Source organism: Equus caballus, chromosome 4 (genome assembly GCF_041296265.1).
Source record: "Equus caballus isolate H_3958 breed thoroughbred chromosome 4, TB-T2T, whole genome shotgun sequence".
Taxonomy (NCBI): domain Eukaryota; kingdom Metazoa; phylum Chordata; class Mammalia; order Perissodactyla; family Equidae; genus Equus; species Equus caballus.
Genome location: NC_091687.1, coordinates 15,537,151 through 15,561,445, shown reverse-complemented (window position 1 = coordinate 15,561,445; position 24,295 = coordinate 15,537,151). Strand labels below are relative to the sequence as shown.

The 24,295-nt window shown below is 57.7% G+C and overlaps 1 protein-coding gene across 1 annotated transcript; it reads left to right on the top strand.

Moving 5' to 3' along the window:
- Positions 1 to 202: 202 nt before the first annotated feature.
- MYO1G (myosin IG) lies at positions 203 to 19,165 on the top strand. Its single transcript, XM_023639023.2, has 22 exons — positions 203 to 645; positions 2,052 to 2,260; positions 2,433 to 2,526; positions 3,346 to 3,511; positions 3,775 to 3,828; positions 8,331 to 8,426; positions 8,543 to 8,662; positions 9,289 to 9,513; positions 9,604 to 9,749; positions 10,198 to 10,312; positions 10,472 to 10,642; positions 10,846 to 10,916; positions 11,969 to 12,043; positions 12,261 to 12,393; positions 13,187 to 13,353; positions 13,682 to 13,889; positions 15,502 to 15,725; positions 16,298 to 16,442; positions 17,185 to 17,289; positions 17,644 to 17,757; positions 18,624 to 18,778; positions 18,863 to 19,165. Exons 1-22 carry the CDS (start codon positions 551 to 553, stop codon positions 19,017 to 19,019), a joined length of 3,045 nt encoding a protein of 1,014 aa, XP_023494791.2. The 5' UTR covers positions 203 to 550; the 3' UTR covers positions 19,020 to 19,165.
- Positions 19,166 to 24,295: the final 5,130 nt, after the last annotated feature.

The window sequence follows — 24,295 nt, the reverse complement described above, 5'->3', positions numbered from 1 at the left end:
TGGGCTCCTGCCCCAAAGGCCTGCGCATCAGCACATTTTTACTGTTTATCAAGGTACAGTGTACCCACCGTAAAATCCACCTACTGTTGAGGTCTGAGAGTTGACAGACACACAGGGTTAGGTAGCCAAGACCATGTCAAGAAATCATTCCTTACAGTCCCACAAGTGACTCAGTGTGGCAGGGCTGGGGACTGCAGTCTCTGCTGCTTGGGGTGAGGGGTGGACTTAGAGATCACAATGGTTGGAGCTTCCTAAGGAGGCCAACAGGAACCCCCCAGCCTTGACCAGACCAACCGTTAGGCACACCCGCTCTCTGGGGGTGGGGAACAGGAAGCAGGGGTCAGAGCCCCTCAGGAGGGAGCTGCAAGTGGGAAAAGCAGTCCCTCCCTGGGGCCAGAACCCACTTCCTACTTTACTGCGCAGCCGCTGGGGAGATGAGCAGGGAGGGCTGCGGGCAGGGAGGGCTGGGCCTGCTGGAGAGCACCCCTTCCCTCCGCCCCTCTGCAGAGGAAGGCAGGGGCAACCTGGCCTGGGTGCTGCCCGCGGCAGGATGGAGGACGAGGAAGGCCCCGACTGCGGCAAAGCCGACTTTGTGCTTTTGGACCAAGTGACCATGGAGGACTTCATGGAGAACCTGAAGCTCAGGTAGACCCAGGGCACTGGCTCCCTTCTCATCCCCAGCCCTACTGATCTCCATCAGTCCGGGAAGGGTAGTGCATACACACCCTGGCAGACCACCATCTGGGTGACTGCAGGGAGATGTGGCAGGGCAGGAACAACTGTCCCCTCAAGGGCAAGGGTGGCCACCCTGCGATGGACAGAGCTCCTCAGATCTTTGCCTCACACACAACCCAGGTGTCTTCTACCCGTCCTGCCCGGCAGGGACAGGCAGGTGCCAGGCACCCGGACTGGGTGGGCGCTCCATCTCCTGCATGGGGCTGTGTTGAGCCCTGGGGGCTCTGAGGGAAGTGGGTAAGTCCTGCCCTGGGGTGCAGGTGGACAAGTTGAGGTGACACTCAGGGGGACACATGGGGATGATTCAGGGTGTGGCTGGTAGAAGTGACATGAGGCCCGATTTACTGAGGAGAAAGGCAGAGGGCAGGGAAGAACCAGGGGTCAGGCAGTGAGATGGGGTGGCCACTGAGAGCTGGTTTCATCCCTGAACAGCCTTGGGGAGCAGAAGGCAGCCTGCTGTGTAGAGCTTCGGGGTGGGGCTCCACTGAGCACAGACTGTTGAAGCCAGAGGACAGGAAATGAGCTACTTTGTATGGGGCACCCAGCTAAACTTGATGTTACTTCATTCGTATAAACTAGCATATAAGCCAGGTATTACCATCTCCATTTAACAGTGGAGCACTGAGCCCCAGCCCACACAGCTTGCAGATGGGAAAGCGTGTCTCTGAGCAGGTCCCCGGTGGGTGGCTGGGTGGCACTTGAGAAGGTGTGGAGGGAGCCAGAGGCAGGGGAGGAAGAGGAACCCAGGATAGCCGCCAGGGGAAGGGCGGGTCCGCGACACCACGGGGAGCAGGCCGCGCTGCTCCTCCTCAGGCAGGAAGATCAAGAGAGGGACGACACAGCCACCCCACCAGCAACTGGGCGCCTGACGGGAGAGTTGAGGAGTCTGAGGATGTGCCAGGGAGGATGCTGCAGCCCCAGCTGCCCTCAGCCCCTCCCGGCGCCTACCATCTGGGTGGAGCTAGGCGGGTCCTATCTGCCTCTGGGTCCCCACCCAGGCCTTGAGCCGGAAATGGGCCCCTCCCTGTCCCCAAACCTGGTTCCGAACCTGCTGCTCTGCCTTGCCCAGTGTGGTCTTGGGCAAGTCAGTCCCTTCATAGAATGGGTGGTCATGATTCCTGTGACATCAGGACCCCGTGGAGAGCAGTGTGGAGCCCAACACTACACTACGGTAGTGTGGGCACCGGGAAGACTCAGGTCAACCCATCCCACTTCTCCGCTCTCAGCCCAGGGGCAGCCCAGGGCCTCGAGGCCCCAGGACCTGGGTGTGTGTCCCTGCTGCCCTGAGCGCTGAGGACTGGCCCTGCCTGTGCCAGGTTCGAGAAGGGCCGCATCTACACCTACATCGGGGAGGTGCTGGTGTCCGTGAACCCCTACCAGGAGCTGCCCTTGTACGGGCCCGAGGCCATCGCCAGGTACCAAGGCCGTGAGCTCTACGAGCGGCCACCCCATCTGTATGCTGTGGCCAACGCCGCCTACAGGGCGATGAAGCGCCGGTCCAGGGACACCTGCATCGTTATCTCAGGTACCTGCCCTGTGGCTAAGGCCCCAGTGCTGGCTCGCAGCCTCCCTGGGCCCCAGCATCTTCATTTGTCAGTGATGGGAGGTGAATGAAGCACTGGGGAGGAAGTGGGCACAGGGAGCTGGCCAAGGGGGAGTGGTCGCTAATTCTGTCTGACTGTCCATCTGTCCGGCAGGGGAGAGTGGGGCAGGAAAGACAGAAGCCAGCAAGCACATCATGCAGTACATCGCTGCCGTCACCAACCCTAGCCAGAGGGCCGAGGTGGAGAGGTAAGGGCGGAGAGGGCTGGGGCAGGGGCAGCCCTGGGCCTCACGCCTAACGGGGAGCAAGAGACAGGACTGAGCCCAGCTCGGCTCAAGCCAAGTTTAGTGGGCTCGCCTATCAGGAGGCTCCAGGTGACCCACACCCTGGACCTTTCAACTGAGGGGGCCCTGTGCAGGAAGCCCTCCCCCTGGCGACGGGATGGAGGTGAGGGACAAGGATTGACAGCCGGTGCACCCAACGAAGGGGAAAAGTTGGGTGGCCGTTCAGGAAGGCCCAGGATGCCAGGCCGGTTGTGCTGGTTTGGGCCGGGAACCTGGGAATCAGGGCCTGGCTGTCCACCTGCCCGCCTGCTGCTCACCAGTCAGGCCTTGTGGGAGCAGCTTCCTGTGTGGGAGCCCCGGCTCTTCCTGTCAAGATGGGTGAGGTGGGGTTGGGTGGGGGGCGGTGATGGAAGTTCCTGAGCACACGTGGCCGGCAGCTGCCCATTCCTGCAGCTGGAGTTGATGACAAGCGTCCAGACCCATCTCCTCACTGCAGCCCGCAGCTGCTGTCTGGGAAGGTGGGAGGTGACCATACACTATGGCTGAGGCCTTTCGGGCCCAGTGCTTATACTACACCCAGCACAAGCGCCTGGCCGGTGCTTATCCCAGCGTCTCAGAGCGAAGGGCCATTCCACAGCCTGCACGGGGCAGCGCAGGGGGAGGCCAGGCCCTTGGGCCTCCTCACCTCCTGCAATGGGGAGGCTTCAGACCGGATGCTGGACTTGGGTACAGTCCCCAGTATGAGGTCTTTGCTTTATAGCTCTGGCCCCTCGCCCCACGCAGGGTCAAGGACGTGCTGCTAAAGTCCACCTGCGTGCTGGAGGCCTTCGGCAATGCACGCACCAACCGCAACCACAACTCCAGCCGCTTCGGCAAGTACATGGACATCAACTTTGACTTCAAAGGAGACCCTGTCGGGGGACACATCCACAGCTACCTGCTGGAGAAGGTGGGCCCTGCTTCTGCACACCCTAGGCAGGTGGGCTGTGCAGGCCTCCCCATGGGGACCAGACAGAGCTGCCCAACCATGCTGACCCTCCCAGGCCCTGGGGGCAGGAACATACCCTCTCTGAAGCCCCAGGTTCACAGGCAGGGCACCCTCTGTGGCCAGGCCCACCACCTCCTGCCTGCACTGCCCTGGGGGCTCTAGGGCGGGTCCCCTGGGATGAGGCTGCTGCCCAAGCACAGGCCCAGCTGCCCCTCTCTCCTCAGTCTCGAGTCCTCAAACAGCACGTGGGTGAAAGGAACTTCCATGCCTTCTACCAGGTGAGTGAGCTGGCGAGTGGGCGGGCAGGTAATGGGGAAGCCCTTCCATGGCTCCGTCCACCGTCCATTCCCCTCTCCACCCGCCCTGGGGTGGGGTCTCCCTGATATAGGCGGTGTGTGCACTGCATCTGACCCTGAGGCGGGGTCTATCTGGACATGGGCAGGGTCTGTACCCTGTGTGATACTGAGGCGGGTTCTGTCTGGACACCAGTGGTGTCTACACCAGGTCAGACCCACTGAGGTGGGGTCTCCCTGTACTCGGGCTATATTTACACCATGTCTGACCACTGAGGTGGTTCTGCTTGGGCACGGGCAGTGTCTACATTGTGGCTGACCACTGAAAGTAGGATCTCCCAGGACACAGGCATATCTACACCGTATCTGACCCAGTGAGGTGGGAACTCTGTGGATATTGGCAGTCTGCACCATGTCTGACCCATTGATACTGGATCTCCCTGAGTCTGGTGGTGCTGACATTGTGTATGACCCACCAAGGTGGGTTCTACCTGGACTTGGGCAGTGCCTGCACCATGTCTGACCCACTGAGGTGAGATCTCCCTGAAATCCTGTGGTGTTTACACCATGTCTGACCCATTGATACTGGATCTCCCTGACTCTGGTAGTGTCTCCAGTGTACATGACCCACTGAGGCGGCTTCCTCCTAGACGCTGGCAGTGTCTACATCATTCATATCCACTAAGGTGACAAATCCCTTGACTTGGTCAGTGTCTAGACCATGTCTAACCCACAGAGGTAAGATCTCCCTGGACTCGGGTAGTGTCTACACTGTATCTGACCCATTGAAGTGGGTTCTCTCAGGACACAGACATATCTACATAGACTACGTCTGACCCACTGAAATGGGAACTCTCTGGACACTAGTGATCTATACCATGTCTGACCCATTGATGTTGGATATCTCCCTGAATCTGGTGGTCCCCATACTTTGAATGACCCACTGAGGTGGGTTCTGCCAGGACTCAGGCAGTGTCTACACCCTATCTGACCCACTGAGGTGAGATCTCCCTCAACTCAGTCGGTGTCCACACCATGTCTGACCCACCGAGCGGGGTTCTGTCTGTACTCAGCAGTGTCTACAAAGTATCAGACCTAATGAAGTGGGTTCTGCCTGGACTTGGGCAGTGTCCACATGTGTCTGATCCATGGAGGTAAGTTTGCCCTGGACACATGTGGTGTCTACACCGTTCTGACCCACTGAATTGGGTTGCCCCGGACACGTGCTGTGTCTACATGAAGTCTGACACATGAAAGTGGGATATTTGGACTCTCATAGTGTACAACCATGTCTGATACACTGAAGTAAGATCTCCATGGACTTGGGCAGTGTCTACACTGTTCTGACCCATTGAATTGGATTCTCCCCAGACACAGACATGATTATACCATGTCTGACCCACTGAAGTGGGAACTCCCTGGAACTTAAGTGACTACACCAATCTTACCCACTAGGTAGACACTGCCTGGACATGGGTAGTGTCTACACTGTGTCTGACCCACTGAAATGGGATCCCCCTGTACACTTGTGATGTACACACCACTGAGGTGAGTTCTGCCTGGACTCAAGTGGTGTTTACACTGTGTCTGAGCCACTGAAGTGGGAACTCCCTGAATATTAGTGATATCTACACTGTCTGACCCACTGAGGTTGGATGTCCCTCAACTCAAACAATGTTTACACTGTGTCTGACTCACTAAGGTGGGATCATTCTGGACTCAGGTGGTGTCTACACTGATCTGACCCATTGAAGTGGGATATCCCCAGAAATTGGTGGTGTCTACACTGTTTCAAACCCACTGAGGTTTGATTTCCCTGGACACTGGTGGTCTACACCATTCTGACTCATGGAAGTGGATTCTCCCTGGATGTGGCAATGTCTACACTGTGTCTGACCACTGGTGGGAGTTCAGCCTGGACACAGGTAGCGTCTACACCCCTTCATACCCACTATGTAGGATCTCCCTGGACACTGGCAGTGATATACCTTGTCCACCCCACTGAAGTAGGTGCTCCCTGGACTCAAGCAGTGTCCACACTGTTTCTGACCCACTGTAGTGGGATATCCTGGAAACTGGCAGTGTCTACACCGTGTCTGATCACTGAGGTGGGATCTTCCTTCCACAGTTGTATATTGTGTCTGGCCCACTGAGGTAAGTTCTCCCTTGACTTGGACAGTGTCTGCATTGTTCTGACCCACTAAACTGGGTTCTCCCCAGACGTGGGCATGACTACATCAAGTATGACCCACTAAGGTGGATTCTCCCTGGACTCAGGCAGTGTCTACACTGTGTCTGACCCACTGAGGTAGGAATTCTCTGGACATTGGTGGTTACACCAGTTCTGACCCATTGAGGCTGAACCTCTATGACTCGGGCGGTGTCAACACCTTGTCTGACCATTGAGGTAGGTTCACTCTGGACACGGGTGGTGTCCACACCATTCAGACCCACTGAATTGGGTTCTCCTGGGACACCTGTGGTGTCTACGCAGTGTCTGACATGCTGAAGTCGGATCCCAGGACACTTGCACTGAACAAGCATGTCTGACCAACTGAGGTGGCTTCTCCCTGGACTCTGATGATGTACAACCATGTCTGACCCACTGAAGTGGGTTCTGCCTGGACTCAGTCAGTGTCTACACCATGTCTGACCCACAGAGGTGAGTTCTGCCTGGACTTGGGCAGTGTCTACAAAGTGTCTGACTCACTGATGAAGTGGCATCTCCTTGGACTATGGTGGTGTCTATGCCAACTTTGACCACTAAGGTGTTCTGCCTGGGCACTGGCCTATCTATACCATGTCTGACCACTGAGGTGAGATCTGCCTTGATTAGGGTGGTGTCTACACCAATCTGACTCACTTAGGTGGGTTCTACCTGGGCACAGGCAGTGTCTACAGTGTCTGAGCCACTGAGAGGGGATCTCCCTGGACTTGGGAAGTTTCTATACCATGTTTGACCACTGAAGTGTCTGTCTGGACTGGCGGTGTCTATACCGCATCTGACCACTGAAGTGGGACACACCAACACACAGGCAATGTCTACACTGTATCTGACCACTGAAGTGGGATCTCCCTGGACTTGGTCTTTGTTTACACCAATCTTACCACTGAGGTATGTTCTCCCTGGACTGGGCCAGTGTCTATACTGTGTCTGACCCACTGAGGTAGGATCTTCCTGGCCTCAGTCGATGTCTACACCACGTCTAATCCACTGAGGTAAGTTCACCCTAGACATGGGCATTGTCTACAAGATTCTGACACACTGAAATGAGTTCTCCTGGGACACATGTGGTGTCTACACTCTTTCTGACTCACTGAAGTGGGTTCTACGTGGACACACACAGTGTACAACCGTGTCTGACCACTGAGGTAAGCTCACCCTGGACACAGTGTCTACACTGTTCTGATGCACCAAAGTGGATTTTTCCAGGACACTTGAAGTGTCTACACCATGTCTGACCCACTGAAGTGCTATCTCCCTGGACATTCACAGTGTACTGACCACTCAGGTGGGTCTGCCTGAACACTGGCAGTATCTACACTGTGTCTGACCACTAAACCAGGGTCTCCTGGGACACAGTTGATGTCTACACTATGTCCCACTGAAGTGGGCTCTCTCTGGATTCAGGTGGTGTCTACACTATGACTGATCCACTGAGGTAGGATCTCCCTGTACATTGATGGTGTCTACACCATGTCAGACCCATTGAGGTGATTTCTGTCTGGACACAGGCAGTGTCTACACTGTGCCTGACCCTTGAGATGGGATCTCCTTGGACATGGGTAGTGTCTACACCCTGCCTGACCACTGAATTGAGATCTGCCTGGACATTAGTGGTGTCTACACCATTCTGACCCATGGAGGTGGGATCTCCATGGACTTGGGTGATATCTACATTCTTTCTTGATTCACTGAAGTGGATTCTGCCTGGACTTTGATGGTGTCTACACCATGTCTCACTACTGAAGTGAGTTCTCCTGGGACATGGGTGGTGTCTACAATGCATCTGGCTTCTGAAGTGGGTTCTCCCTGGACTCAGGTGGTTTCTACATTGTGTATGACCTCTGAAGTGGGATCTCCCTGTACTCCCATGGTGTCTACAACATGTTTGACCACTGAAGTGGGTTCTCTTTGGACTCATTCAGTGTCTATAACAGCTCTGACTACTGAGTAGTTCTTCCCTGGCTTGGGCAGTATCAACACCATGTCTGACCACTGAAGTGGGTTCTACCTGGACTCTCATGGTGTCTATACCATATCTGACCACTGAAGTGGGTTCTCATTGACTTGTTCAGTGTCTACACCATGTCTGACCTAGAAATGGGTTCTCCCTGAACTCCAGCAGTATCTACACCATCTCTGAGCTTCCGTGCCATTGTTGGGTCAACGATGGTTGAAGGACACATCTGTTTGTCATCAAACAAGTGTGGGTGAGGTTTCTGGAGCTCAGGGGGCCTAACCAAGGGGTGTCTCTGTCTTACAGTTGCTGCGGGGCAGTGAGGACGAGATGCTGCGAGAACTGCACCTGCAGAGGAACCCTGCCCTGTATAATTTCACCCGCCAGGGAGCAGGGCTCAGTGTGAGCGGGGAACAGGGCTCAGTGTGGGGATGGGGTGCAGAAGGTGAGCACAGGCACTGGGACAGAGGAATTGGGGCTCAGCGTGGCCCTGGGGTGCTGACCCCTTTCTCCCCCAGGCCTTGGAGACCGATGAGAAGAGCCACCACCAGGCAGTGACAGAGGCCATGCGGGTGATCGGCTTCAGCCCTGAGGAGGTGGGCTCCGTGCACCGGATCCTGGCCGCCATACTACACTTGGTGAGCCTGGCTGCCAGGGCTGGGGGGCCACCTCCCCACATGGTGTTCTGGCTGGGAGCCACCCCTGGAGGAGGAGACTGGCCTCTGACAACCCAGTTAGGTAGCTGGCCCACTCCTCCCTCTGCTGAAGCCAAGTTGCTTCAGCTGTGGGCTCTCTCAAGGCCAGGCCCTGGGCTGTGGGCTCTATGTGCCCAGATTGTGGCAAGTCAGGCCTGCGACGTGCCCAGTCCGCGTCTAGTAGATGAGCCCGCATTTAGTGGGCAAGGGCAGTCCAGGCTCAGTAAAGGCGAGCGTCGTGCAGACCTGCCTCTTGCTTTTGTCATTTAAGAGCTGTGTGGCTTTGGGTAGGGTACTCAGTGCCTCTGAGAACTCCATCCTCTCGAGGTAGCTTGAGGAGTAGGTAGCGCGTAGCCGGCTTTGGAGGATGCAGTGGGATCATTCACATGCTGTTCTGAGTGGGAAGCCTTGGGGAAGGCTTTGGTGTGTTCTGGGGGCCGCTCTCACCTTTCTCGCTGCATCTGTGGCAGAAGCCGGGCTCCACTGGCTTCCTTTCCTCTCCCCCAGGAAAGGTGTGCAGGCTCCTTTGGAACATGGAGCCTGACTCTTCACGATTCCCCCATCACCAGGGAAACATCGAGTTTGTGGAGACTGAGGAGGATACCCTGGAGCAGGGGAGCCTGGCCGTGACGGAGGAAGTGCTGGTGGACCACGTGGCTGAGCTGACAGCCACACCTCGGGAGCTGGTGCTACGCTGCCTTCTGGCTCGCACTGTGGCCTCGGGAGGCAGAGAAGTCATTGAGAAGGGCCACACTGCGGCTGAGGCCAGCTATGCCCGGGACGCCTGTGCTAAGGTACTCTGGGGGCAGGCAGGAGGTGGGGGCCTTCTTGGAGGAGGCAAGGCTAGAGGCAGCCAAAGCAACTGGCTCCTGGCCTCTCCCCAGGCAGTATACCAGCGGCTATTTGAGTGGGTGGTGGACCGGATCAATGGTGTCATGGAACCCCGGGGCCGGGACCCCCGGCGTGACGGCAAGGACACAGTCATCGGTGTGCTGGACATCTATGGCTTCGAGGTGTTCCCTGTCAACAGGTGGGTGGCCCAGGCACCATATCCCATGCTCTGACCCCTCAACCTCTAGGGCCGCCTTAGCCCCGGGGAGCTTGGCTGGGCTGGGGAGTGGGATGTCTGGCATCTGTCCCAGCTGGTCCCTGGCCCCAGGCTCATGCCCCCGAGCCTGCCTCAGCTGTGCCACCTGCCCAGTGGTGACCAGGAAGGCAAAATCTCAGGCTTATGTCCCCTTGCCAGACTCCCCAATCCACTCCAGAGCATGTGTGCCAGAGGTGGGAGCAGTGGGGAAAAGGAGAGGCCCAGAGTGGGAAATGCAGCCCCACTCTGGGCCACTTGGGGTACCTGGCACCAGACCCCTCGGGCAAACTTTAGGGGAGAGACCTGCCAACACTGCACTCACTCCAAATGGAGCAAAAGCCCCAAGGTGGGCGGGTAAGGCGTGACTCTGAACGAGACCCTCCGCCCCCAGCTTCGAGCAGTTCTGCATCAACTACTGCAATGAGAAGCTGCAGCAGCTCTTCATCCAGCTCATCCTGAAGCAGGAGCAGGAGGAGTATGAGCGGGAGGGCATCACCTGGCAGAGCGTGAGTGCCCGGGCCCATCCCACGCGGCTGTGGGCCGTGAGGGAGCGGGCAGGCAAGCAGACGTGCGGAGGACGGCCAGGCAGAGCGGGCGCCCAGCAGGGACGGTGTGGGAGAGGTTGGCTGGCGGGACTCGGGAGCTGCCTGCTCGCTCTGCCCCAGGTTGAGTACTTCAACAACGCCACCATCGTGGAGCTGGTGGAGCGGCCCCACCGCGGCATCCTGGCCGTGCTGGATGAGGCCTGCAGCACCGCGGGCCCCATCACTGACCGCATCTTCCTGCAGACCCTGGACACACACCACCGCCACCACCCACACTACACCAGCCGCCAGGTGCCCCCTCCGCCCCCTGCAGTCACCCCCACCCCGCATACCCCTAGCTTGTCCTGGTGCTGGCACACACACCCCCAGGCACCCTGCTGCCTGTCTTGGTGGGGCCTTGGGGGTGGCCCAGCCTCTTCTTCAGCACTGTCCCCCCACCCCCTGCAGATCCCGCTCACCTTCTGTGCCTTGACCCTGGCCTGTCCCTCCCACAGCTCTGCCCCACAGACAAGACCATGGAGTTTGGCCGAGACTTCCGGATCAAGCACTATGCGGGGGATGTCACGTGAGGCCCCCCACTATGTCCCCTCTTCCCTTTTTAAGACACTGAAAACGTCCTCTTTACCAGATTCACAAGTGAAAAGCATGAAATGGGGATTTTAAGACAGTGATTCTCAGCCCTGGCTGCACCACGGAATCCTCTGGGGAGCTTAAAAAAATGCCATGTCTGGGCTCCACCCCAGCACATTCCGAGGTGCAGCCGGGGAGGGGCCCCCAATCCAGTCCAGGGCCAGTTCCTGGCACACTCTGAGCAGGGCATCCTGCGAGCTGCAGGTCAGCGCAGAGGGGCAACGGGCTGAGTCTGCATTTCTAACCAGCTCCCAGGCGGGCGAACACTGCCGGTCCTCAGGCCACACCCAGAGTGCCAAGGCCGAGGGGGTCCTTTGGAAATCGCCATGATTGTTGTTATTAACTTACCTGTCGCTCACCTCATCTTGAAGTGGTTTCGAGGGACTCCAGAGAGAGACACAAGTGTCTAATGTGTCCTTCACAAGGAGAAGAAATAGAATAGAGAAGACGAAGCAGCCAGGCATCAGATCCCACGCCCCGAGCTTTTGCAGGAGCTGCAAGTGGAGCCAAGATTTTGGTGCTGAGCTTTCTAGCAGTCAAAGGAGGAGACAATGAATCTGTGGTTGTCAGTGCCACGGGATCAAAATAGACCAATGACTCAGAAGTTCCTGGTTGTAATCGCAATTGCTGATATTTATGGAAAACTAAGTAGATACTATTCTGAGCATCTGATGTATAGTGAGGACAGAGAGGTTAAGTAACTCATCCCAGGTCACACAGCATGTATGCATTAGAGCCAGGATTCAGTGCTGCAACATTTGGCTCCAGAGCCGTGGGCATAACCATTCGACCCATCTAGGAAACTTCTGAGGGAGGGAGTTTTACGTGATGAGAGAGAAAGCAGGCAGGAGAGGGGAAGGGAGGGCAGTAGCTGAGGGGGGAGGAAGAGAGCTGGCCTATGAGAAGAGAGGCAGGCCAGAGGAGGCTGAGGGGCTTCCTGGGGCTGTCAGAGGCCCCTTCGGCCCTCACCAGCCCTGACCCCTGCAGGTACTCGGTGGAGGGCTTCATTGACAAGAACAGAGACTCCCTCTTCCAGGACTTCAAGCGGCTGCTGTACAACAGGTGAGCCAGCTGGCTGGGCGTGTGTGTGGGCGCTGGGGGGTGGAGGACCCAGGGGCTCGGGCTGGAAGGGCCTTCAGACACTCGGGGCTGACCCTGCCTGACAGGCAGACAGCCTGAGGTACAACACTAAGGCCACGAGGCTTTTGAATGGCTGAGCTGGGTAGGGGCTGCTCTCCGGGAGGGTGAGGGCAGCTGGACATGCAGCCTGTCTCCACAGCACGGACCCCACCCTGAAGGCTATGTGGCCGGACGGACAGCAGGACATCACAGAGGTGACCAAGCGCCCCCTGACGGCCGGCACCCTCTTCAAGAACTCCATGGTGGCCCTGGTGGAAAACCTGGCTTCCAAGGTACCACCCTCACTCCTGCTGCCACCCTAGATCCTTCCAGATCTTTCCATCTGTGCCTGGGTGTCAAGTCGGGCCGCCCACTGCCTCTGCACATCATGTGGAGGAGGGTGTTCATTTCCTGTCTGCTGTGAGCTGCACTGCCTCCCGGGCGGAGGGACTCACGACTGCACAGATTAGGATGTCCTGAGCCAGGCTGAGGCTCGAGTAGGCACAGGATTCCTGAGTAAAGACGGGATTCCAGCTGGCCTTCCCTGGCCCCGTTGCCCCTTGGGCAGGGACAGGCAAGGGAAAACCCTGCTCAGAGCTTGGGTTGGCGCAGCCCAGGCCCTGCCGGGAACCAGGATTATCTTCTGGAAGCTGGGGCCACAGGGACAGGAAACGGGCACTAGCTTCTTTCGGAGCTTGGAGCCCAAAGGCAGAGAGGGCAGCGGGAGGCCACCAGGGCCGGCTCAACAAGAACATCCAGAGACCCAGCTCAGCCTCAGGCAAGGCGAGAGGAAAGGCCAAAGGGCGCAATGCTGCCCCGCCCGAACCTGGCTCTGGGCCCCGCCTCCTGCCCCCACTGGTGCAGGTCCTGTTCAGCCTGCCATCCCCTCGTCCCCATCTCCTTATTGCCTGGCGCTTCTGCCTGCTCTTGGCCCCTCGGCCTCCCCTTCCCACCACGAAAGCCCCTTCCCCACGCAGACAGAGCGTGGGAGGGACACGAGGTAGCACACCTGAGCTCACCTGCCACCCCTGCCCAGTGACCTTGGGGCTGAGACACCGGCCTCCTGAGTGACCTCTGTTCCCACAGGAGCCCTTCTACGTCCGCTGCATCAAGCCCAATGAGGACAAGGTGGCCGCGAGGCTGGACGAGGGCCACTGTCGCCACCAGGTCGCATACCTGGGGCTGCTGGAGAATGTGAGGGTCCGCAGGGCCGGCTTCGCCTCCCGCCAACCCTACCCTCGATTCCTGCTCAGGTATGGACCCCTGCTGCCCAGGAGCCCCATCACCCCGATCTCCACGGGCTGTGTGGAGCCTGAGGGGTGAGCAGGGGGTGCCCAAAGCAGTGAGCACTTCTCAGACATTGACACATGGGAGTAGCATGCTGCTGACCTCAGGACACTGAGAGCAAGGACCCTCATGTGACACACAGGGCGGGATGTGGGCAGGAAGGGGCTGGGGCGTGAGTGGCAAGTGCAGGGGTTGGGGAGTGAGGGCACATGGGCTGGGCGTGGTGCATGGGGCGGGGTGGCTCCATACCCTTCCCCAGGGACTGGCACCCACTGCCCTGTCCTTCGGTGACAGGTACAAGATGACCTGTGAGTACACGTGGCCTAACCACCTGCTGGGCTCCGACAAAGCGGCCGTGGGCGCCCTCCTAGAGCAGCATGGGCTGCAGGGGGACGTGGCCTTTGGCCACAGCAAGCTCTTCATCCGCTCACCCCAGACGCTGGTCACGCTGGAGCAGGGCCGCGCGCGGCTCATCCCCATCATCGTGCTGCTGCTGCAGAAGGTGCGGCCCCGGAGGGACACCCACCACGGAGCAGGGCGGGGATGGGTGTGCACTCCGGGGGAGGGACGGGGGGAATGGGGGTGCACCACCTGGAGTGGGGGGATGTGTGTGCACCAGCAGGGCCCACAGGCACACTTCCAAGTACCACAGGAGTCCCCACTCGCAGGAAACAGACCACGGTTGAAACTGACTTAAGCAAAAAGTGTGGCTGCAGTTCAGGTCACCTTAGTCCTGTGGCCACTAGCTTCAGGCCCAGGTGGATCCAGGTGCTCAAAACAAGATTTTCAGGAATCTGGCTTCCTTTCTTCTTTCTTTTCTTCCTTGCTTTTTTTTCTTCTTCTGTTTATTCTGAAAGATTTCGGACCTAGAGACAAATGTGCAGAATGGTATACTAAATTCCCACAGTCCTATGCCCAGTGTCAACGCATCACCTCGTGACCAATATAATTCGTGTAGACACCTGTGCGTCTATTCTAGTTATTTTGAAGCAAATCGTTTCCTTTTCAATCATTTCAGTATGTATTTCCAGAGGATAAGTGTTCTTCCACCTCTCCCCATAACTTTTTACTTTTAACATTTCGAACCTACAGAAAAATTGAAAGATTCATACGATTGCTGCTCACCTGGATTGCTACAATTGTGGGCTCCCCCACCCTGTCTGTCTCTCTGTCTTTGTCTCTCTCCTCACCCACATACAGAGACTCAATAGGTACTCAATACTTGTATTTTGTCCTGAACCATATAAAGTAACGACGCCCCTAAATACTTCAGCAGGCATATCCTAAGAACAAGGACATTCACCTTTATATCCACACTGGCATTAGCACATTCAAGAAATCCAACACTAATGAAATATAATCTACGATCTGAGTATCTCATATGTAGGCCATACTCAAATTTCTGCAAGTGTCCCCCTGTTACCCATGGCACCGTTTATGAACCCAGACTCCAATCAATGATGACACACTGCATTTAACTGTAACCTCTTCTAACCCTAGGGGTTGGTTTTAAGAACATGACACAGGCCGCTATCACAGAGATGGGACTTCAAACGTTCACACTGCACTGTTGCTGTCGCACCAGCTCCAGCGACGTCCGCACCTCCCCAGACTTCTGCTCACTCTGTTCAGTCAGGGTCCATACACTGCGGTCCAGGGCAACATTGCTTAAGTCTGTTTTAATCTGCAGGTCTGCAGGCTGCCTGGCTTGCAGAGTTTTCGGTCTGGGTTTTGATGGTGGCATTCTTGGGGTGCCCTTCTGTCTGAGAGTCTCCTGGGAGTTGGAGGTTAGATCTAGACCAGGTCAGACTCCAGATGGACAGTTGGCAGTTGCCCCTGGTAGAGGGGACAACACTGCCATCTGCCCCCCAGCTCTCTTCTCACATGCTTTCTCCCTGGGGGCACCTGGGAGTCCCCAGTGGTGCTGGGTCTCAGCTTAAAAGGCATGGAGCCAGGGGCCGTCAGCCTGGCCCAGCACCCCCAGGCTGTGGGTTCCCTAGAGACAAGCATAGTGTTTTCAGGAAAGATGGGAGAGCAGGCAGCCCTGGGGGTGGAGGGAGGGAGGCCGGCACGGCTGGGCCTAACCTAGGATCTGCCTCTGGCTGGTCCCCCAGGCATGGCGGGGCACGCTGGCGAGGCGGCGCTGCCGGCGACTTCGGGCCATCTACACCATCATGCGCTGGTTCCGGAGGCACAAGGTGCGTGCCCACCTGGCAGAGCTGCAGCGGCAATTCCAGGCTGCAAGGCAGCCCCCACTCTATGGCCGCGACCTCGTCTGGCCACCGCCCCCCGCTGTGCTGCAGCCTTTCCAGGACACCTGCCACGCACTCTTTTGTAGGTATGTGCCCTCGGCTGCCGCCCTCTCACTCTTTCCCATTCAGCTAGCACCCACTGAGCACCTGGACCCAATCATCTGAACTCCACAAGTAGTGCCTGCTAGGAGACACATGAGCCCCATCTGACAAGCAGAAAAATATGGGGGCTCTGTGCATTAACTGGCTGCCCACATCCCACTGTCAGTGGCAGAGCCCTGACATCCCCAGCACCAGCATAGTGCTGTGCATTCAGGCCTGGGTCTTCTCGATAGAGGCCTGCAGAGGAGAGTGGTAGGTCCTGGCTAGGGATTGGAGGAAACTCTGCATCTGAGTGGGGCTTTGAAGGATGAGTAGGAGTTCTCCAGGAGATGGGGTACAGAGCAACCAGCATGCTCACAGTGGGAGGAGCTACCTTCCGCTGACACCAGGGAGGCTAGGACACGGAGGATGGCCAGTGCCAGGCTGAGGGGCTTGGACTTTTCCTCTAGGGGAAGGGGCATGAGAAGTCATTACCATATGTTCTGGGGGCCAAGACCAGGGGTGGGGAAGGGCGAGGGCTGCATGGGCACCCATCTGACCACCCATCCCTCTCCAGGTGGCGGGCCCGGCAGCTGGTGAAGAACATCCCCCCTTCAGACATGGCCCAGATCAAGGCCAAGGTGGCCGCCATGGGGGCCCTGCAGGAGCTACGGCAGGACTGGGGCTGCCGGCGGGCCTGGGCCCGAGACTACTTGTCCTCTGTGAGTGCGGGGCTGCCCAGGCTGCACACCAAGGAGGGGCTCAAGGCTGAGACCTTGCCTCCTGTGTCCACCCCAGCTGTCCTGTCCCTAGCCTGGCTGTCCATCTGTCCCACAGGCTATGCCTCTTTGCCCCTGTCCCTTGCCTCTGAAGTGTAAAGGTTTCCACCCAGAATCAGCCGGCCTGGGCTTTACTTACCACCTTCTCCTCCACCCTGCTCCCACTCCCTCACTGTTCTCAGGCACGGCCCCACCTCCTGTTCTCAGGCAAGGCCCCCACCCCTGTTCTCAGAGCCGCCCCCACCCTGTTCTCAGGCACAGCCTCCTGGTCAGCAACTCACGCCATATCTGTCTTGGCCCTCACATGGGCACTGTGAGCTGCGCCCCCGGCCCCGTTCTACAGGGGATGATGACACCTCAGGGGGCTCAGGGCTTGCCCAGGTGTGCAGCTACCAGGGAGGAGCCAGGTCCCGCCCGGGGCCCTGCCTTCTCCTCATCTGTCCAGGTCTGGCCTGAGGAGCAGGGCTGGTGAGGGTGAATGGAGGGCAAAGACGTGCGTGCCTACAACCTCAGGGCTGCGCTGGGCCCTCGGGGAACCCAGCGTGGGGATGGACCCAGCTGAAGGCTGACGCACAGCCTGACTCGATGGCCCGAGGTGAAAGACAGCTGTGCCCATAACAGGACAGGTATTAATCCAGCATGGTCCAAAGACCCTGTCCCAAACAGCCCCCCGATCTGTCCTCAGGCCACCGACAACCCCACAGCCTCAGGCCTGTTTGCTCAGCGACTGAAGATACTTCGGGAGAAGGACGGCTTCGGGACGGTGCTCTTCTCCAGCCACGTCCGCAAGGTGAGAAGTGGGGCCGCGAGTGGGGAGGTGGGGCGGGGCCTCGAGGGGAAGGCGGGGCGGGGCCGCCAGTGAGGAGGCGGGGCGGGGCCTCGAGGGGGAGGCGGGGCGGAGCCTCGAGGGGGGAGGCGGAGCGGGGCCTCGAAGAGGGAGGCGGGGCGGGGCGTGGCCGCGAGGTGAGAAGTGGCTCCCGCGCGCGCTGGGGACGCGGCAGCTCAAGCCTGGCCCAGCTCAGAGGTTTCACAGCTGATCCTGGAACTTCGGAAACCGTCAGCTCTAACCCAGTCAGTGAGAAAACCAGCCCGGGGAGAGTAGCCCCTGGGTCAGGCAAGTGACCCCCCAGCGCCTGTCCCGCAGGTGAATCGCTTCAACAAGAGGCGGGACCGGGCACTCCTGCTCACAGACCGGCATCTCTACAAGCTGGAGCCGGCCCGGCAGTACCGGGTGATGCGGGCCGTGCCCCTGGACACGGTGAGCCCCATGGGCGGGGGGCACCGCCGGACCTCCCTTTGCGCCTACCTAGGATGGCTGGAGCTTTCTAGAACTCATATCAACTCAGGATGGCAGCACCCCTTCTGAACAGCCTGCGTGGCTTCCTGTTGCCCCCAAGTGCCGGGTCCGAACCCCGCCGGCACAGCCCCTCGCCCCCTCCCGCTCAACTCTGGCCGAGCCGAGTGTCCCCTCTGCCCTACTCGTGTGCCGCCTCGGGGTCTCCTCGCCCGGACCGCCTGGATCCGGCTGCGGGGTGCGGCTGCCACCCGTGGGACTCTGGTCCCGTCGCCCCTCTGCCCAGCTCTGTAGCCCACTCGCTCGCTGGAAGCAGAGCTCCTGTTCCCGCAGGGCCAGGAGCAACCGGGGGCAGGGATCGAGGTCGGGCCTATAACTGTAAGGTTTAGGGCCGTCTGGTACGGTGGCCACGACTAGTGGGGCTATTTAAATGTAAGGAAAGGAAAGGAAACTAAAAGTTCAGCTCCTCAGTCGCACCAACACACTCAGGTGCTCGAGAGCCACAGGTGAACAGTGGCCGCGGTGTTAGACCGCGCACATTTAGAACATTCCTCTGTGCGGCGCCTTGCCCAACCCTCCGCCTTGTGGGTGGGGCCAGAGAGGGAGGAAGGGGTCCTGGAGGGGACAGCTGGACCGTGGAGCCGCGGGCTAAGGGGCGCTGAGAGGGCTGAGGGCAGAGAGACTGGGTGCTGCGGGGGAGCAGGAGATGCGCGCGAGGGCAGGGTGCTTGAGGGGGCGCCACGTGCTCCTGGGGTGCGGGTCCCGCGGGGTGTAGGGTCGCGGAGGAGGGTCCGCTGCACCCCTGATCCTGAGCCCCCCGCCCTCCTCAGGTGACCGGGCTGAGCGTGACCAGCGGGCGGGACCAGCTGGTGGTGCTGCACGCGCGGGGCCAGGACGACCTGGTGGTGTGTCTACACCGCTCCCAGCCGCCGCTGGACAACCGCGTCGGGGAGCTGGTGGGCGTGCTGGCCGCGCACTGCCAGGGGTGAGTCCCGGGACGCGGGCGGCTGCGGGTCTGCGGAGCCCGCCCACTGTGACCCTGACCTTTCTTCGTCCGCCCCGGCTTCAGGGAGGGACGTGCCCTGGAGGTCCGCGTGTCGGACTGCATCCCCCTGAGCCAGCGCGGGGCCCGGCGCCTCGTGTCAGTGGAGCTCAGGCCGGAACAGCCAGAGCCGGATTTCCGCTGCAGCCGCGGCGCCTTCACTCTCCTGTGGCCGAGCAGCTGAGCCGGCCTGTCCTGTCTGGGTCTGTCCGCCTGCACTAGGGCCTCCGGCCTCCCCGAAGGGCGAAGGCCGAGGGCTCCTGCATCCCTGCACACCCGCGCGGGGACGGCCAGCGCCCTGAGCAATAAAGGATGCTGTATCTCTGCCCAGCTGGGCCCGTGTCTGTGCTTGGACATCCGCGTGGCCGCTGCCAACTTGACAAACATCACCCCAGAGTCCTCTGCTGACCCTGCCGGGCCACCCAAACTGGAGAAGGAGGCCTGGGGGCCCAGTCTAGAGGGTCAGCAAGGCCCCATCCCACATAGGGCCCCAGCCTAGGGACAGGCTGCACGTGGAACCTGTGGTCTGAGAGAAAAGGATGCCCTTTATACCCCGGGCTGCCCCTCAGACTGTCTCCACAGGGGTTGCCTCTCTCCCTTTCCCCTTTCCTGTAGGGCTCCCTGCCTTGTTGCCACTGGGCCACTGGGGAAGCTGGGGATCCCAGGGCGGTACTGGTACACACTGGGGGCAGAGAGCAGTCCCACCAGCCAACTGGGGGCACATGCTGTCCCAGCTGTCTGGACCAATGCTGGGTGCAGGTGTCCCAGGCCCTGGGAATGCTACCTCTGGGACAGGAGCAGCCAGGACTTCCCAGAGTCTGGGAGCAGGGTCTTGTGTCTGGGGCTTCTCTGGAAACCAACCAAAGGAAGGCCAGAGCGGATGCATCTCCACCTGCTCTGGCCAGCAGATTTCCCTGCCCCTAGACCCCTCCTCAACCCCTCAGGCCCTCCCCAGCTCCCGCCCCTCCCCAACCTCCTCCTCTCCTCCCTCCATAGGCAGACCCTCTGTTCTCACAACTGCTCCCTCCCTCTTCCTGAGGCACCCTAAATTCGGGGGCATTCTTGCTTGGTTGTGCCCCGTTGGTGTGGAGGGAGGTCAGCATCTGTAAGTCGTTTGGGTGTTTCATGGAAGGGCTCAGAACTTACTGAGGCTTCTTGTCACTACCACCCCACCTGTCCAGGGGTAGACAGGGTTACACACGCACACACACACATACCCTACCATGCAGGCCTATGTCTGGCTGCTCCTGCCAAAGGAGAGCAGCTTATCTCCTAGCTAAGCCCAGAGGCCTCCAAAAGCCCCCACAAGACCCAGTCTAGCATCTGTCCCCGGCTCTGGTGGCTTTGGGACAAGCTGGAGCTTCCCTTGCAGAGCAAGCAGATGTGAAGAATACTCGAGTCCCCTTGGACCAATCGATCCTGAGCGGCACTAGACAGTAGGTGGTCCCGGCCCTTTGCAGGTTCCCCATGGGTTGCCGTGAGTGTGGCTTGTCAGAGATCCCCAGTATCGCCTGCTTCCTTTCCAATTCTCTCACGGCTCTAGGAAGCCCCACTGCCTGGCTGACAGGAGGGCTTATGAGGGAGTGAAAACGTCACAGAGCCCGGAGTGGGATACCTCACACACCACCTGGCAACATTTGGGGTCCAGCCCTGCTGGGCGCCACTCTCTGCCCAGGGCCCAGAGCCAAGTACAGTTCACCCAGCCTCATGGAAGAAAGGTCATGGCTGCCAGGCGGGTTCCTGGGGCTGTGGGATCCTGAGATCCAGTCCAAAGGGTGGGGTGACATGGTAGGAAACGGAGGGTGATAGAACCCTGTTATTGAACTCAGATCTCGTATCAGGCAATTCACATACATTATATGTCACTTCACAAACCCTTAGATTTGTCTTATATTACTAGGTGCCACCGTTCTGAGCACTTTACAAATATCACCTCACCTCATACCTACAAAGTTGGTGTTATCTTCCCACTGTTACAAGTGGGAAATCAGAGGTTCCTTGACTTGTCTGAGGCCATCCAGATGCTGAGCAGGGCAGATCCAGGCACACGCCCCTCATGTCACACCAACACGGAACCCCTCTGCCAGACAGGGGCACTCACTTTGCAGATGGGGACTGCCATCCTGAGCGTTGACATGGGTCAGGTGGCTCTCCAGGGGTAGGGCCTCAATCAGAGTCCAGCTCCATTCATGTGTCCCCACTGGCCTCCCTTGGACATCCATGCCTGTTCAGGCTCTGCCTCCAAGTCTGGCCTGGTCCTGGAAGCGGCTTTAACCAGAAGGTGGGGCCAGTCCTCGGCCTGAGCCTTAAAGAGGCAGAGACTGAATGGAAAGACCACATGAAGAGGCCACGTGGAGCGGGACAGGCCATGAGAGAGAGAGCTAGACAGAGAGACAGAGAAAGAGAAATGGAGACAGAGAAGAGGCAGGGGGGACCCACCAGCAACACCAGCAGATTTTGAGTAGAATCTTAAATAAATAAAATGGTGGTTGTCTTAAGCCACTAAATTTAGTGGTGATTTTTTAACACAGCGATAGATCATTGAAACAAGGGTTGAGCTTTCTGATCCATGGCTGTGTCTATCTCTCCACATATTGACATCTAACCAATGAGCTGTCTTAAGTTTAATGATCTCCGTAATGGTCTTACACGTCTTTATCAGATTAATTCATAAGACCATCATATTTTGATCCTATTGTAAATGGTATCTCTTTTTTAAAATTTTTTCTTTTTTATTGAAGTAACATTGGTTTATAATATTATATAAATTTCAGGTGTACATCATTATAGTTCAATTTCTGTGTAGATTACATCATGTTCACCACCCAAAGACTAATTACCGTCAACATGCACATGTGCCCTATCACCCCTTTGCTTCAATTTTTCCTGAAATGTTTTCAGGTTGATTATACATATCATGCCATGTCATCCCTAAATATTTCAATATGCACCTCTAAAAATTAAACATATTTTCTTACATAATCAAATGCCATGATCAAAACTAACAAAACAAATAATAATTCCTTTACGTCATCTAATACCCAGTCAATATTTAGTTTTCGCCCCAAATGTCCTTTTATGGTTGGTGGTTTGAACCATTATCCAAACAAAATCCACATATTCTATTTGTCTGAATCTGTATCCCAACAAAGGTAATGTTTGTATTAAGTTTCCTTGTCCCATTAGATTCCCAGAATAAGTTTGTGTGGTCAGCATTATGGATGCCAAGTTTAAAGACAGGGAACTTGGCCAGAGCACTCCACACGGAGCCTTGGCCCCTGGTTCTGGGCACCACCCCGGGCTCTTCTGAGTCCCAGATCCTGGCGTTGGCCTCCTCTGCCCTTGGATGTTAACCAGACAGTTAGACTCGGTCCAACCTCGACTCATGATCTTTCACCACAAACATGGAAGAGACTCCAGGGTTCTTGTCTTAGGGCCCAACCAGCCGCTCACACCAGAGGCTGGCTGCCTCCCTTCCCTCTTCCCTCGGACTCCAGCCACCATGTGGGGCCCACTGGGCGAGCTGGCTCCGCCCCTAAGTAATAGGGATGCCAGCTGCCTGTCACCTGGACTCTGCCTTCCCTCAAACACTAATTCCCCTCAAACTCTATTTCTGGGGGGCTACCACTCCTCGTGGAGAATGCCCCCAGCTTACAGCCCCCCTACTCACTGCGCTCAGGAGGATGTCAACTTCCTAACCAAATGGCCCCAGCAGCCCTCCCACAGCTACCTCCCCCAAGCTCAGAGCGCTTTCTGGTGGCAGGACCCCGGCCCCTTCCTTCCTCAGGCCCCTGTGCACGCTGTTCCCTCCAGGAGGGGTGTTCTTGCTGCCCCTCTTCACCTGCTCGAGCCTTCTCCTCCGGCAGGTCCTCTCCTACATGCTATTTATTTCTTGGAAGCCCCTCCCATCCCAACCCCACACCTGCAGACTTGTCATGAGCTAGTAAAGCACGCAGCAGTACTTCTCTCTTGCAGCACATGGTCACCAGCAAAGCTTTCATCAGTTGGTCAGAGTTTGCTTGTGTCGGTCCTCACTGCCAGTGCTGGTGGCCTCGATGGATGCTGCTCTGCTCACCACGGCAGCTGCTGGCTCCAGTGCATGGCTGGCCCTGAGGGGCACTCAGGAACCACTCACTGACCAACGACAGGAGGTAATTGCTGAAAGGGACCTCAGCAGAGAAAGCCCCCATCTGTGAGAAAGTGAAACAGGCTTAGTTCTGGAGAAGCGCCAGTTCCACACGGGGAGGGGCTGTCAAGAGGGGGCTCGGTCCACAGGAGCCCAGGAGCTCGGCTGGAAGACTCCGTGGTCTGGTACGTGGGCCCCTCCTCTCTCAGCAGAGCCTCTTTCTGCAGAAGGGGCTAGTTTTGCAGTCTTGTATTTTGACCTGCTGAGGTTTCTCACTGAGGGTGAGAAGTGTTCACATAAAAAGCATTTTGATGCCTAAAGTGTAACTCCCCCCAGAAGTGCCACATGCCCATAAAACAAACCTGCCGGTTTCAGGCATGCGAGACCAGGCCATTCCCTGCCAGGAGGCTGAGGTGAGGCCTGGAGCACCCACCAGGAAGCTCCCCAGACCAGGGTTCCAATCCCAGTTCTTCTCGTTAGAATTATGGAACCCAGGCATGGGCCCTCCTCTCATCTCCCTGTCAACAGAACAAGTCTGCTAGAATCTTCCCCTAAAGTCGTCTTGAGGATGACAGGAGGCCATCAGAGAAGATGTCCAGCACACAGGGGCCACCCTATCCTGGATGCAGGGACAAGACAATCCCATAAGTGGCTCAGGCAGTGGTTTCCCTCACTGTGTCCGGTCCCCCCACAATTCTGGGAACAGGAAAGGCCATCCCCATTTAGCAGATAAGGAAACAGAAGCATAAAGAAGGCCTTTTTTCTTTCCCTTTTTTTAAATTTGAAGTTAAATTGGTCTTCCCTCAAAAAATGCTGAGACAATTCTTTTAATTAGCCTTGCATATTCTCTGCCACTTCTTTATTGAGGTATAATTCTCACGCCACAAAATTCACCCTGTCTATCTTTCTCCCAATGCCTTACCACATTGCAGCATCTCTCATCTACACGGCCCAGCAGTGGTGTGGCTAAAGGGAGGGTGGATTCTGTTTACTGCCTGGTGGTCCCCTCTCTGTCACAGGTGCTCTTGGAGGATAGGGGATGCCTGTGTCTCATTCTGGGGGTGGGGGGGGGGGGGGGGCTGAGGCAGCAGTCTCAGTGGTGAGGGCTTGCTGTATGGCTGTGCATAGTTTGGGGGCTGACCTCTCTTGGACAGGGACCCCTTTACCACAGTGGAGCAGCCATGACCCACTGGCTCCTCAGAGTCCTCTGTGCCTCTGTGTCTCTGTGTCTGAGTTGGGTGCCCTTCTCTCAGTCCAGAAGCCATACGTGGAACAGCAGGCTTCTGTTTCATCTGCTACACCCCATGTGCCATCATTTAGGCCACAGGGGCACC